The sequence below is a fragment of the Octopus bimaculoides genome, chromosome 6 (genome assembly GCF_001194135.2).
Source record: "Octopus bimaculoides isolate UCB-OBI-ISO-001 chromosome 6, ASM119413v2, whole genome shotgun sequence".
NCBI classification, from domain to species: Eukaryota; Metazoa; Mollusca; class Cephalopoda; order Octopoda; family Octopodidae; genus Octopus; species Octopus bimaculoides.
Window position 1 is genome coordinate 63,975,906 of NC_068986.1, and position 17,212 is coordinate 63,993,117.

Here is a 17,212-nt window from a genome sequence, read left to right on the forward strand (position 1 = left end):
TACGTTTTATTTGCAATGTCCTGTACCCAGATATGCACCTATATATACAGGTAGGCGTAGGTATGCACATACCTGTATGTATATATGCATATACTCATTTATTATTTGTTTTATATATATATATATATATATATATATATATATGCATATTTTTATGTGTGTGTATATATATATATATATATATATATATAAATCTTTAGTTAAATATATTCAATGAGAATATTATATACTGAATTTATATTGGGTGCTCTATTGTATCATTATATTAATACTATTAACACAAGCCATTGTATATATATTTTATAATATATTATTATTAATATCATGAAATCAATATTGGAAAATTCATCGGAAGGATATATACATGTGTAGAGTAATTGCTGTATTAAAACTATATGTAAAAATATATGTAAATATGTATAAGTATAAATATATAGTATAATAATAATAGATATGTCAGTTTAAAAATTTTGAATTAGATTTTAAATTATCTTACGATCATTTCACAAGAGCGCTGTCTTAATAATGGAATCCTATATTGATAAGCATTTATAGACAACTCTTCTGCTCTTCAGAGATATAAAATTTTGAATTTGTATAATTTATCAAATGGTATTTTTTTAAAGATATGAAGTAATATAAAAGGTGTTTGTTTGAAATATAATGGTGAGCCTGGTAACTGATGGTTTTGGGGTCTTGTTGTTTGTAACTTTTGGTGAGCCATGGTGCAACCAACAACGTGGTAAAAATCCCTGCCATTAATTTGGTGTGGATGGGTAATATCAAATAATTCAATCACAACATATATTTAAATTAAACACACACATACAAATACACACACACACACACACACACAAACATGGATATGCAGTTTACATACATACATACGTACACATACATATATATATATTAGATTGGAGCCAGTCCTCAGTCAAATCGTCCAACCCATGCTAGCATGGAAAGCGGATGTTAAACGATGATGATGATGATATATATATATGCATACACACACACTCACACATATATGAGTATGCACACACATGCACACAAACAAACAAAAGGAACACAGCTCCAATAATAGTGTCAACAACTATTGAGAAAGTTGCGAGAAACAATGAAAATTCTGGAAGAAAAAAAAATAAATGTATAAATAAATTGAGTGGAAATTGAACTGTTGAGTGTTTTAGTTAATAAGGCATAAAGACAAAATTAATCTCCCCAGACACAACAAAATATGCTTCAGTACACAAATTCACATAAATAATCTTGCAAACCAGATACAAATATGAAGTAAAATGTTAATCATTTATTTTTGTCTTTGGAAATGGCAGTGGTGAAGCCATTTTGATAAGATGGTTAAATGCATTGCAACAGCATCATCATCATTTAAAGTCCATCTTCCATGTTGACTTAAGTTGGACAGCTTGACAGAATTTGATGAGCCAAAGGCTTGCATTAAGCTAGATTCTCTACTTTGGTATAGTTTCTGTAGTTGGATGCCCTTCCTAACAAAGTATACTGAGTATTTTTTTTCCTGACACCAGCACTAGTGAGGTCACCAAGTAACTTCCAAGACAAGACCTCATTGATTGAGGGTAACTGCTTTTTTTTTTTCTTGTGTATGTGTGCAATTTATTTTATTAATTATATCCATCATTATTTTGCAGATACTTCAGTTGACATCATGTCCTTAGATATTCAAGTGAATGCAGTTGCAACTGCCTTAAAAGGTTTTTTTAATGATTTAATGGAAGCATTGTTTCCTTCAAACCTTATCAATGAGTTAACGGAAGCATCTGGTGAGTGAAATGTTTTTCTTTTACTATTTTTCTTTTTTACTTAAAAATATATTCAAGGATAGAAAAACATTTTTTTTTTTTCTTTATTACAAAAGAGGACATGGGAACAATAAAATCATGACAGAATTCAGATTTGCTGAAGGAAGATGGAATAGTGAAACCAAGTAAAACCTTTGTTCCTAAAATAATCCCTGTTTCTGGTGTCCTTAAGGGATTCTTAACTGTTGGTGTGCTTAATTCTGGTTTCATGGAATTAAATGGGAGAGTGATAAATTTTTCCCTGTATAAGTCCAGAGATAACATATCATAAAATGTCTGAATACTATTGTTAACATGAAAACAGAGTGGCAATATAAAAATGAAAGTAGTTGCTAATACACAGTAGAATTTCTGCTGAAGATGTAGAGCTGAGATTTGTGAGCTGACAGTCCAAAACCATAACCACTTGCTAATTTTCTTTTTGTCTTATAAAGTTAACAAGTTTTTGTGGGTTCATAATTTAAAAAACATCTTACACTTGTAATATACATTTATTTTTAATATATATATTAACCATAAATAGGGATTTAATTAACATGCCATACTATCTTTAAATGCTATGTTACAAACATCTATAATGCATTTTAAAGGTTAGTGTAGTAATTAACAATACTGGCTAGCAAAAATGAGTTATAAGTATCTGAGCTATTTGTTACTAGCTGATTAGTTAAAGTCTTTGTATAAATATTGTATTATACCCCTTGGAAAATATTACATCTTATGGTGTAATACTTAACAAGGGTTAGTTCCCCCAACTCCTTATCTCATGGTTAACTTCAGGAAGATTATTTCAGTTTCATAAGAAGTATTACTCAAAACATTCATATACAGACCATTTAGCTCAAGCTTGCATGGAAAAATCGCTTTTATTTTATACCCTTCTTTCCATGATAGCATGAGTAGGCTGGTTTTTGCTGAAGCACTAGTTGTTTTCACATTTGGATACCCTTTCTGTGGTTAACTGTTCAGATCTGAAGTAGAGTTTTAAATTATTTTATGTGTCAAGAGAATGTGGTATTTTAGTTACAACAGATGTTTATCTTGGCTTGAAGCACAAAGTAATAGCTGAAGAAACAGTTGAAACCTCTGATATTGATCAAGTGGATAACAGCTTTGACATCCACTCATCTTTGTAAAGAATGTAAAGATATTAGAAATGCTGCTGTTGTTTTTCTTTAGGGCCAAGAGTTATTTTCCATATTTGAGAATAAGATTAATAAGCACATTTTAATCTATATTGCTTCAAATTTTAAAAAAAATCTGTTCTGTTATGTCTGCTGTTTCTATCAAGAAGATCATTGTTGTTTTTCTTCAATAAATGTCACCACACACATTACAAAATACCTTATTGTTTCCATTTCATGCTGCAGAAGGAAAAGATGGAGCAGGTAATAACTTTAGACATTTGTCTGTTGTCATGTTGTCACCTAATGCACCTATTCTTTTCTTTATCCCTCCCTCTCTAGAAAACACTGTTTCACCTGTCTTATTTTCACTTTCACTTTGAGCTGCTTCCAATTTATATCATCAATACATCTATTTTGTGATAGAACAAATATTAGCACTACTATTTACATGATTTTGTTTTCCATAAGATTTTTTTTTCATGTCCCTTTACTTTCCTATTTTCTTTTGTAAAGTTGATACAAGCTTTTAAAAATCTAGTTCAATTAGAAACTAGAAATTTTCAATGTCAAGCAGCTTCATGATCTATGTTGTAACGTGTTTAATGTCTGAGACTAAGAATTGATGCTCATACAACTAAGATGGTGAAACTGATAAAATATAGCAACCTAGATAATCATTTGTGCTAATGACCTTTACAGCATCAAAAATGTAGATTGTTTTGTATGTTGTTTTGAAGAAACTACAAGTGCCCATTTCAGTACATGGAAAATCAATTTCCAAATCCTGAAAATGTATGAAAACCTTCCCCGCTCTATCTTTCTCCCACAATGTCTGTAGTGTTTTCTCCTCTGAACTTGCTGAGTCATTCCCAACATTCAGTCAAACCCTCTCTTTGCATCTATTTTTTCCATTTACTTCTGAAACTCCTCCCTATACTGCAACTTCATCTGTAGGTTCTACACTGAATTCTAAATACAATTCCCTACCTTAAAAAAAAATGTAAATAAAAACACTTTCTGAAATTACTATAGAGGTAAGTACCTTTAACACCTGAAATAAAGGATTTTCTGCACTAACTTCCTCACCATTCTTCTCTGGTGAGTCTACAGTTTATGTTTCACTCTTCCTCATTGGGTCAATACATAAAATAGAAAAATTTGCCAGTCCAATCAATTTTTTATTGATTATTTAAAGTTGTATCTATAAAGATTAAATATAGTACTCTGCAGTAATATCATGTCTTAGAACATCATGAAACAAAGAGTTTAGAAGTAAGTGAATCTGAAGAATTTATATGTAGTAAATTATTGAAAGTAAGAATTTCTGATTCAAAAGAATGAAACTTGGGTATCACTTATTTCTTTTGACTAGTACTTTATTGGTCATAGGGGAATGAAAATTAAACAATCAAGGTAGGACTTTTCCTCAGTCTTTAGAAGGACCAAACTGAACCTGTTTTATTTGTTCATTGACTATATGTACTAGTATAGTTTTGTATAGAGTACTGAATAATAAAGATTATTATTTAAAAGTAGTTGAGATAACCTGACCTAAGACAAAACAACTATGCAACTGGGAAGAAGGGCCATCAAACATAAAATGAAGGTGTTTTGCATATTTAGCTTTTCAAGAGTTATTGGCATACTCTGTCATATATATATATATATATATATATATATATATGAACCATGTGGAAGCATTTTACTGAAGTGATTAATATAAGCATGTTATCATTTAGGAATACTTATTAGAAGGGTTTTGATGTGAAGATTCAGTCCACACTCATAGAGAACATTTTCTTATGAATATTTATCAACAAAATTCATTTGCAGATGTTATTTTATGTGCATATCTGCTTATCTGTTGGTCTATTGTTGACTCCAGATTTTAATAATTCTAAGGTGATTAATCATTTTAACATTTCTAATATACTAGACATTTTTAGCTGTTTTTTAAGGTTGAGATTTGTTAATAAGTATATATGATGTTCAAAATTGTGGGTTGCAACAGCTGAGTGATCTATCTGACACAAGGTAAGTTTTAGGCCTAATTAGTGTTAGGCATGGTTGTATGATTAAGAAGTTTCCTTTTCAGCTATTTGATTTCAGGTCCCGTCCTACTATGTTGCACTTTAGGCAAGTGTCTTCAATTATTTATAGCTCTGGGATGACCCAAACCTTGTGAGTGAACTTGGTATTTGGAAACTGAAAGAAGCCTGTTATATATATATATATATATATATATATATATATATATATATATATATATATATATATATATATATATACATACACTTTATTAAAAAGCAGCAAAAATATCACAAAAGCTGTTACTCAGAGTTTCACATTCCCGTTGCTTCAGATGGTTTTGTTTAGAATGGAGCATGATAAAGTGATATGCAGAAATAATCAAAGAAAACCTTAAATCAAAAATAGCTTCTGAAGAAGGAAGAAGGCCTGAATACCCAGAGTAAATAATTAGCTGTAAAAATAGCAATAGATTAAAAGGTGTATCCATTTAAAAAATGTTCACGCTAAATTACATATACATTTAGCAATACATACACATACCAAGCAATCTATAGTATACATATATACATTAAACATACAGACGTAGGTACATGGATACATACATATACAGACATATATAAGCAAAACATAAATGTATACAAATGCATATATATGTGTATGCACACACACAAAACCTCCTGGCATATATTTATACAAGTTAGTTGTTACAGGCGAAAGAAAGAAAAGGAAAAATCAGAGAATAAGTGGGGAGGGGGGAGAAAGAAGAAAAAGAAATAAAAGAAAAACAAAAAATTAGAGGGAGAGAAAAATGATTGGCATTCCAATAAGTATCTGATGAAAGTTAGATACTTTGTTCAGCTTGTGAAACATACACATAAAATTACATATATATCTACACAAATACAAACATACATACACATATAGACATGCATACAAATATACAAATAAATATTACATAAATACATGCCCACACACATATATATATATATACACACATATACACGTGTGTTTGTATATATATATATACACACATACATATATATACATGTACACACACATACATATACATACTCATACCTATAATACATATGTACACATCAAGATAAATATACACATCATAACGTATATACGCAAACATTTTAAATAACTCTCTGATATATATAATATTAAAATGTTAAAATAAGAAAATTGCACAATAAATTAATGTAACATAATTAAATGCATGCATGAGCAATAAAAATAAACTACGGTGAAACTTAAGCCTAAATTTGTAAAACAGTCGAAGGCGTTCTTAAAAGTGAAGTTGAAATATGCACTAGCATTGTAATACAACATAACTATAAGGTGTAAAGTCAAATTCAAATATGACAGTCAAAATTTTCCAAAAGTCAACACATTTTACCCGTACAGTATTTTATCGGTTGACATTTTAAACCTCATAGCCTACCTTCAGGAATTTAAGAGCTCATGTCTCTGGTTCAAAGCATGTTTATTCTGGAACATGATGAAGAACTTTTCTGAGAGGCAAAGATTACATTTCATGGGTCTTTTATGATGATGCTTTTTCTAGAATTTCCCAGGTTACATTGAAAGGACGGGTGTCAGTCTCTTTCATATCCCAGACATGCTTTGCAAGTCTAGTTGCTGTCCTATTCTTGGGGTATCAGAAAGAATTTTGGTAGGAATAGAATCAAGTCTTGAATGAATTTTCCGAAGCCCCTGTGTATGTTTTATATTCTTGTGAGCCATCTACTTGCACTTTAAACAATTCCTTTTTCAAGACATTTACCTTCCAACAGACAGCAAGTCTTATCTTTGCAGTTGCAGTTCCTCAGATTAGATTTGGCACTGTGGTTGTTTGTGATAATTTTTGTGTTATGCAGATTAATAAAAGAGGTGAAGTTTTTGCAACAAGAATAGCTAACCTTCAATGTTCTCCTATTAAAAATTCTATGGAACTTATGGCTAGATTGAAACTGTTTAGAAGCTAAATTTAAGAATTCCCTACCTATATTAGTTTTTACGGCAATATTAAATATAGGGTTAAACCACAAAACTTTCCTGGTTCTAGTTCTACATGGTCTATTATTGTTAGAATAAACTTAACTATATTGAATCTTCTCCGAGAATCCACTCTTCCTTAATGCATTATTGTAATACAGCACGGCATTTTGAAATGCTGTCTCATCTGAAGAAATTGATATTTGCCTTCCTACATTACTAAGTTCTTAAGAATTACGGGTGAATGATTAGATTCTTTGCTAACGTAACATAGCTTTACATTGGGCTTACGGTAGGGTTTAAATTTATCTAATGGCAAATCTTAGTTGATATCTCAAAAAATCTACTTTATTAAAGGTTGTTTCTATCGTAATCCATAAGCCCATTCTTTGGAAGAAAGTAATCAGATTCTCCCTAAGTTTATCTAACTCATGTCTGTTTATAAGACTGTCATCCCTGTATAATCCTGCATCTATAAAAGGGAAAGTTCTTCATCCTGTTCCAGGATAAACATGCTTTGAATCAGAGATGCAAGCTCTTAAATTCCTGCAGGTATGCCGCAAGGTTTAAAATGTCAACCAATAAGATATTGTATGGGTAAAATGTTTTGACTATTGTATTTGAATTTGACTTTACACATTATAGTTATGTTGTATTACAATGCTAGTGCATATTTCAACTTCACTTTTAAGAAAGCCTTCGACTGTTTTACAAATTTAAGCTTAAGCTTCACCGAGATTTATTTTTATTTTTCACTCATGCATTTAATTATGTTACATTAATTTATTGTGCAATTTCCTTATTTTAATATTATATATATCAGACAGTTTTTTAAAATGTTTGCGTATATACGTTATGATGTATATATTTATCTTGATGTGAAGATATGTCTCTATATGTTTATGTGTATGAAATATATTGTAGGTATGTGTATGTATGTGTGTGTACGTATATATATATATATGTGTGTGTGTGTGGGTATTTGCGTACATATTTATTTGTATATTTGTATGTGTGTGTATTTGTATGTTTGTATTTATGTAGATATATATGTAATTTTATGTGTGCGTTTTTATGTGTACTTTTTGCAAACTGAACGAAGTATCTAACTTTCGTTAGATACTTATTGGAATGCCAATCATTTCACTCTCTCTACCTCCACCTACTTTTTTCCCTTTCTCTCTCTAATTTTCTGTTTCTTTTTCTTCTGCCCCCCCCCCCCCACTTGTTATTCTCTGATATTTTTCCTTTTCTTTCTTTTGCCTGTAACAACTAACTTGTGTAAGTATATGCCAGGAGGTTTTTTGTGTGTGCATGCATACACATATATATGCATTTGTATATAGTTATGTTTTGCTTATATATGTCTGTATATGTATGTATCCATGTACCTACGTCTGTATGTTTAGTGTATATATGTATATTATAGAATGTTTGGTATGTGTATGTATTGCTAAATGTATATGTAATTTAGCGTGAAAATTTTTTAAATGGATACATCTTTTAATCTATTGTTATTTTTACAGCTAATTATTTACTCTGGGTATTCAGGCCTTCTTCCTTCTTCAGAAGCTATTTTTGATTTAAGGTTTTCTTTGATTCTTATAATAATATGATTTTGAACCATAATTTGTTATTTCATGCAACTTGTTATTGAAAAGACCGTTAGTTGAAAGGACCAATGAAACAAAACCATTTCCAAATGTGTATCTATCAAAGTAATTGTAGTTCTGCATATAACAGTTTTTGTGATATTTTTGCTGCTTTTTAATAAAGCATATTACTCTACCTCTGGTATTCGAGTACTATTTTTTCCACCTTGTTTCGCATTTATGTGCTTGCTCTGGTATATATGTGTGTGTGTGTGTATGCGTTAGTATCTCCTTATTTTGACATTGTGTGTTAGTTGTAAATGAGCATCACTGTCATGTAAAAGAGGTCCTTCATTTTCGACCTTCTATAAAAACATGTCTGGCCATTGGCGAAATATTACCTAGCTTGGGAACAGGTTGAAGATCTACCTCAATAAACCCTGTCTATTCTGTGTGAGCATAGAAGAGTGAATGTTAAAATGCATTATATTGAAATTGGTTCATGAAAATTCATTAGACAAGAATAACTCCTAAATGTAGTTCCAATAACCATTGTTCACAAAATACATAAATGTTGAAAATTTATATTTCAAAGTAAAAAGTGTGTCACCCTTTTATGTTATTAAATTAAATGTATTCTTTTAAAACTATTTTATTCCTAGGGTTTCCAGAAAAAAGCAGCAGACTATTAGCATTAAGAGGAGTCCTTAAGAAATTACCACCTACAAATTATGAAGTTCTCAAGTACCTCATTACCCATTTCAGTCGGTAGGTATACAGTCTCATGATCTTATGCACCACACATCTCTATTTTCACTGACAAATTCTCAGTCCTAGTTATTACAGCAATAATGATAACAACAATAACAACAATAATAACAATAATGGTTTCAAGTTTTGGTACAAGGCCAGCAATTTCAGGGGAGGGTGTATGTCAATAATATCAACCCCAGTGCTCAACTGGTACTTATTTTATCAACCCTGAAATGATGAACAGCAAAGTTGACCTCAACAGAATTTGAACTCAGAACATAAAGATGTACAAAATATCACTAAGCATTTTCCCTGGCATGCAAACAGTTCTGTCAGCTCACCACCTTATTATTATTATTATTAGTAGTAGTAGTAGTAGTAGTAGTAGTAGTAGTAGTAGTTTCTAATTTAGGTACAAGGCCTGGAATTTTAACTGCATGAGAGTAGTTGATTAAATCTGTCCCAGTTCTTGGCTGGTTTGTTTTATCAACCCTGAAAGGGTGATTGGCTAAGTTGACCTTGGCAGGATTTGAACTCAGAATCTAAAGAGCTAGAAAAATGCCACAAAGCATTTTTACCAATACTCAAATGATTCTGCCAACCCACTACTCTGAGCCATAATAATGATTTCAAATTTTGGCATAAGGCCAGCAATTTTAGTGGAGGGGATAAGCTGATTACGTCGACTCCAGGGTCACTGGTGCTTATTTTATTGACCCCAAAATGATGAAAGGCTAAGTCGACCTCAACACAGTTTGAATTCAGAAGGTAAAACAGACAAAATGTTGCTAAACATTTTGCCCAGCATGCTAACAGCTCTGCCAGATCACCACTTTATCCCTGAGTCATAATAATAATTTCTAACATGGCCAGACATTTTGGGAAAGGAGGTTAGTCAAATAGATTGATTCCAGTACTTGACTGAATCCTGGAAGGATGAATAGTAAAATGACCTCAATATTTAAACTCAGAATGCAGAATTGGAATAATACCAGCAAGATATTTGTCCGCTTCTCTAATAATTCTGTGAATCAACTACTCTAATACTAATTATAGTAATAATAATTATAATAATTGTTTCTAACACAAGAACAAGGCCTACAATTTTGGTGGAGGGTGTTTGGTAACTAAATCAAACCCTGATTCTGATTGGCCCTGTACTTTTATGGAGCTCAGGGTTGGTCTCAGTAGGATATGAACTTAGAACATAAATAGCCAAAACAAATACCACAAGCATTTTATTTACTGCTCAAACAAATCTGTCAATCTATCATAATATATTGACCCCAACTCATAATTTTTCAGGAAAGGTTTAATTATTACCTTCTGTTCAAAGAACAATAGTACTTGATACTATTTTTTTAGTCCTAAATCAGCTCTGATTAAACAGACCCATGATCTAGAAGCCATAGTCATAACCATCTGTATCAGTGGGATCAACTATCTCACCCCACCCTCAAAGTTGCCTAAATTAGAAACAATTCAGACAGACAAGTAGCCTACAGAATCATTAGAGCACTGGGGGATGGGGGATGCTCTGTAGTAATTGTTCTGGTTCTTTACATTCTGAATTCAAATCCTACCAAGATCAACTTTGCCTTTTATCCCTGATAGAAGTACCAGTCAAATACTGGGGTCAGTTTAATCAACTTCTCTCCCTGCAAAACTATTGGCCTTATATCTAAATTAGAAATTATTTGGGGAGTTGATTGACTGAATCAATAGAGCATTGTAAATATGCTTGCAGCATTTGTTCCAGCTCTTTACAAATTCCTCCTTTCATTTTTTCAGGGTCATTAAACTGGAGTCAGTACTATTAACTTACACACTCTCCTCAAACTTTTAGCTTTGAACCAGAATTAGAAAGAATTGCTCAATGTTGTTATTATTAGGGTGGCAAGCTGGCAGAATCCTTAGCATTGCAAGTAAAATGCTTAGCAGCATTTCATCTGTCTTTACATTCTGAGTTCAAATTCTACTGAGGTCAACTTTGCCTTTCATCCTTTCTGGGTCAATGAAATAAGTATCAGTTTTTAGTACTGGGGTCAATGTAATCGACTATCCCCTTTCCTCCAAATTTCAGGCTTTGTGTCTTTAGTAGAAAGGATTATTATTATTATTATTATTATTATTATTATTGTTGGATAAGTACCAGTTACGCACTGGAGTTGATGTAATTGACTGGTCCGCTTCCCCAAAATTTCAGGCCTTATGCCTATAGTAGAAAGGATTATTATTATATTAAGGTGGTAAGCTGGCAGAATCAATGGCACACCAGACAAGGTACTTAGCAGCATTTCATCCATTTTTGTTCTGATTTCAAATTACACCGGTGTCTTTAACAATAATATCTGAGGCAATTGGCATTAATTGTATGATCAGTATATACTATAAAGTCCCAAAGGATAGTAATACTGTTACTTTCAACTTCTAGTTTGTGTTGATGTTCACATCATTTTTTGCATGTTCAGCACCAAGGCTTTTGCACAAAACCCAATGAATGTGTTGACCAAATAGTATGTTGCTTTATGATTGTACCTATGTCAAGATCATGAATAGATTGCATCCAGTTCTCGTCAGAATACTGTGCAACCTCCTATGAGTCATAAAGCACTTTACAGTACCAGTTTCTTCCCTCACACCTCTGCATTTTGAAATTCCCTTCCACAGTCTTGTTTTCCTCTTCAATATGACTGCCAGTCTTTTAAATCGAATGTACATCATCATCTACTGACTTCTATCCAGCATCCATTTTATTCTAGTAGCTTTTACATCTTCAGTGGTCTAAGGACCTTGTGACAAGTAAATGCTTTAAAAAAAAAAGATGTTTTTGTCAGTTTTCCCCTTTTAAGTCGCTTTTGTGCATTTATCAAGACCAAAATCTATACTGATATCATTATTGAACTGCTTTACCATTGATAAAAATCTTTCTAATTCTTGGTCATTCCTAACATACAACTTCAAATCATCCATAAAAAAAAGAGATGGCTAATCAGACTATTGTTGTTTTATTAGAAGAGGATGTTACCTTGGAAAATTCCAGTTTATTTTGATTTTGCTAAATTGCATGACTCCATTGCTATGGTTAAAAAAGAAAATTATTAAGGCAGCAAGTTGGCAAAATGTTTAATGGTATTTCTCCCAGTTTTATGTTCAGAGTTCAAATTCTGACAAATCATCCATTTAGGGTTGACAAAGTAAGTACTGATCATCCATTTAGGGTTGATGAAATAAGTACCAGTTGAGCACTGGGGTTGATGGAATTGACTAATCCCCTTCCCTAAAAATTGCTGATCTTGTACCAAAATTTGAAACGATTATTATTATTGAGTGAGAGAGAAATGCATGCCATCAAAGTGACACTGAGGTACAAATATACAAAGCCTAATATACCCATCATGACAATCTATCTGATAAGAGTACACAAGGCACATGCATCACAACCATATGCGCATGACATGGTGATCTCATATCAAAATAAAACAGCGCATGATCTTGCAGGTGGGGGCCTAGTTAGAATTTTTCTTCAGGTCAAGTAGCCCATCTTTATTTTGATTATTATTATTATTATTATTATTATTATTATTATTGAGGCAGCGAGCTGGCAGAATTGTTACCATGCCAGGCAAAATGCTTACTGGCATTTCGTCCATCTTTACGTTCTGAGTTCAAATTCTGCCAATGTCGACTTTGCCTTTCATCCTTTTAGGGTCAATAAAATAAGTACCAGTTGAGTACTGGGGTCAATGTAATCAACTATTCCACTCTTCAAAAATTTCAGGCCTTGTGCCTATCTGTCTTTACATCCTGAGTTCAAGTTTCACTGAGGTCAGCTTTGTCTTCCATCTTTTTGAGGTCAATAAAATAAGTACAGTTGAACACTGGTTGATGTAATTGACTAGCTTCCTCTCACAAAATTTCAGGTGATGTACCTATAGTAGAAAGAATTATCACATTCTGAGAAGTGACAGCTGTCAAACTATTTAATGATTCTATATGAATGTATATCAAATATATCCTTTTCTATATTCTGAAATTCTATATGTCTTATGCTGTTTTGTGTAAATCCTACTTACTTTGGTTTGCTTTAGATATTATTCCCTTTGTAAGATACGCTATTGTACTTGGTTGTAATCTATTCTTGCCTTTGTAAGCAGTTTGATTTATTCTATTTTGAATGTTCAATGATAACAAAATCATAAAGTGATCTATTTATCTCTATCTTCTTTCAGAATCAGCCGTTCCTATGCTACCAATAACATGGACAGTAAGAATTTAGCAAGGTGTTGGTGGCCAACTTTAATTCGAATGGACTTTCAGTCTTATGGAGAATTGACTTACAATTCTCGGATTCCTCTTGAAATTTTACAAACTCTCATTGAACAGTGTGGCTTCTTTTTCCATGGAGAGAATGAAGTATGACTTGCTATGTCTGCTATCCAAATTTTACCTTTGTCTGTGTATCTATCACTTTCTCTCTCGCCTCTGTCCATGGCAGGTGCAATGTGGCAAGGGATAACCAGCAGTTAGTCTGACATACCATTTAATTTTACGGTCATCATCTACATTATTATTAATATTATTATTATTATTATTATTATCATCATCATCACTACTACTACTGCTATGATTACTACTACACAGACATTTTTTGTCCCAGACATGTTCATCAGGCATCAGTTGCAACTTTTACATGTTGCATTTTACTAGAGCATTGAGTCTTACAGCAATCTTATTATTATTATGATTATTATTATTATTTGTTGTTGTTGTTGGGTATTTTAACTGCTCTGAGTAACTTTGGATCTGAAATAGAAACACTCTTTTTTTATTCTTACTGAGAACCAGAATGAAGAATGTAAGTTGCAGAACCACAGATGAAGAAGAAAAATGCCAATGTTCAACTAAGATCATCAGATAATAACAAAAGTAATTGATGCTCCCCTTCTAATGGCTTTATTTTTCTTTTTTACTTTTTCCACTCATTTTTTAATTCTATACCCTTTCAAAGTTATAATACAAGGGTGAAGGTTTGAGTAGTTAATCCATGGGCAAAAAAGAAAATTAGAAGAAAAAAGTTAACAAAAAGTGGTTTAAGTAATATTCTATTTAACAAAGGAACTTAGAGACAAACTTAGATCTTTCCCCTTTTACATTCCCTTAAAAATTCATAGTGAATAGTTTGAATATTTATTTTCACTTAAATAAGCTTATGTATATTTTCTATAGAAAAGTTGTTTTATTAGATGTAGTATTAAGAAATGTTGAAATTTGTTATAAAATTATTTGAATTATTTTTTGCTATTATTAATTTTTTTTTTAAATTAACAAAAGAGAAAAAAAAATCAACAGAGAAAACCAAATTTTCTGGTAGTATTAAATAACATATTTCCAAAGAATGATGGATTGCTCTACATTGCAAATAATGTCCTTTGGACTATTTGTGAATGATTCACATATCCTCTAAGTAAATTGATATAGACTTCTTAATAACTGTCATACAGTTATCATTGTGAATAAATACCACACTTTTGTAGGATACTCTGACACAGTAATATAACCGAGTAGAATATATTAAAAAAATCAAATTTATCAGTCTCACTGAGAGATTATTTTAAACTGATTTTAACATAAATTAAGTTGAATTTCCCGAGAGCAGTGAAATTGAAAGAAATGTTGTTTTATTTAGTCAGCAATATGAACAACTATTACTTAAAAGTAATCAGAAGAAAATAGTTATCAAGATCTTTATGATGTTATTTTCAGTCTTGGACATTCCAGACAGTATTTTATTAATTTAATTTATTTTAATTACTCACGGTATTATTGTATTAAGATAACAAGAAACAGTGTTTCATCAGCAACTGCTTGTAATTCTGCTGGAGAATGCTCTGTTCAGCACAATAACTCTTTAGTGGTTAAAATTAAATGTAGATAGGAGAAAACATTGTTCTTATTTTTCACAAACAACAACTTTTATTTTACTACACTCTGCTTATAGTATATTGTAAATAATAAAGTATAACTGGTTCATAGTGGCTACAGCTTTACTCTTCAATAGTTAGTAAAAGTGTCTAGTTTATTTATTACTTATTGCTTCTGTTGGATATCCAATGAGAAACATTGATTTACTACATGTTTCTCCATTGAATATTGTGTTGTATTTTTCTTTGGTGGTAGAGGCCTTTATTTGTAAAAATATAAACAATTTTCCTATATTGATATAAAATTATCAAATTCCCCAAGTCATCACATATTCTTTGCTAAAAAGAAAATAAAATGTTGACTCAATTCTGTTCAGGTGTTTTTGCTAGAATTCTAATAATTTTTCATAAGTGATATATGTAAGTTATATTCCACTACTAGCTTTTTCGGTTCTGCATTGATGCAATATCTGTTGGAGTTGTACATTGTTTATCATGACTTTTTTTTGTGAAAGTATTTTCTCTAATTACTGATTCAAATCAGTCACTATCTCAGTTATTCATTTGTGTGTGTTTTCTACACACACACATCACAGCTGTTCTGAAATGTGTTTTTGATATCACTGATACAGTGCTGGAGCTAAAAGTCATGGAACCCTTCTAGACCTAAAAGTCATGAAGTCAAACCCTTCCATAGGTATATTAATAAGCAATTTACATCACTTTGTTGTAAATTATTTACATAAAATTTGTTATTTGGTTATATATATCTTATAATTGTAGAGCCTGTTATTGAATTAGCTGAAAAACCTTTAAGCAAGTTTTATTGCCTTAATGCATATAAAATATATTTCCCCCCCGATAGGTAATATTGTCCCTGTTCCTTATAGAAGGCCAATCATTGAAGCATTTATAAGTGCAAGCAACTTTGATATGAAATTGCAGTTTTTCTGATAATTTCATTGTTATAATTTCCAATTCATTCAAACTCATGAACTAGATCAGCAGAATGTATCCTGCAGTGTGCTTAAACTATGGCTTAAATTTGTATGTAAAAATATTATTGTTAATATTAGTATCATATTCATGACTATGTAGTTGAATTTTAAGAGGGAGGGGGGCAGTATATTTTGAAGGATGATGTGCAACAGATCCAATGGAAACTAATGAGAGATTTTCCTGGATTTGTATGTGATCTATAAAGACCAACAATTGTGCATGTACTGAAAGGCACACAGCTTTATTGTAAGAGAAGAGTTATATAGTAATTAAACCTTATTTTCCATCATAGAGAGGGGAAACTTGTGTAGATTGCTGGTTTATTTCTCAATTATATAAATCTGCTGTTGGTTGTTTTATGTATGATTTTGTTGAGCTTTCTACTTCCACACTTTCCCCTCTGTGCATTGATGTTGAATCTTGATATTTCTTTAGGAGTGAACATACCCTTGCCAAATGTATGTCATTATCCCATCTCTTTCCTTTCTTCCCATCTTCCTCCTCCTTTGTTTTTTATGTCTCCCTTTCTTTGTCATTTTTTTTCTTCTTTACTTTCCTCAAGCAAATAAACATGAAGCTATTATTGTTTGGATAGGGTATTGTTTGTTTCTTTGATTTTCTTTTTTTGTTTTTTCCTTTTTTTATTCCTTTACCTCTCCCAATGGGATTTGATCTCTCATCAGTTTTGCATATTGACTATTTCAATCCTGTTAGTTACTTCTGTTTTTATGTTGCTACCCAAAGCAATTCATTTGTTGTATGTGATGTGATGTGTAGACCCCTATAAATATATATATATATATATATATATATACACACACACACACACACACTCACACACAAACGAAAAAATGTAAGCAGCCACAATTGTTATACATCTATATCTATATTTTTTAATGCAGTGGTTACTAGTATTAGCTCATAGTATTGAGTTGATATTGTTGTGC

General features: G+C 31.5%; 1 protein-coding gene across 31 annotated transcripts in view; it reads left to right on the top strand.

The window, feature by feature from the left end:
* The window catches only part of LOC106878372 (rho GTPase-activating protein 5), a 336,880-nt gene extending 320,018 nt beyond the window's left edge, over positions 1–16,862 (top strand). For 30 of the 31 annotated variants that reach the window (XM_052968790.1, XM_052968794.1, XM_052968808.1 and 27 more), the window contains 4 exons: positions 1,668–1,799; positions 3,209–3,226; positions 9,252–9,357; positions 13,575–16,862. In XM_052968790.1, the coding sequence (XP_052824750.1) occupies positions 1,668–1,799; positions 3,209–3,226; positions 9,252–9,357; positions 13,575–13,764 (446 nt within the window). In that variant the 3' untranslated portion in view covers positions 13,765–16,862. The remainder of the gene's footprint in view (positions 1–1,667; positions 1,800–3,208; positions 3,227–9,251; positions 9,358–13,574) is intronic. The other variant, XM_052968797.1, reaches the window with a different exon arrangement.
* The last annotated feature ends 350 nt before the right edge of the window (positions 16,863–17,212 follow it).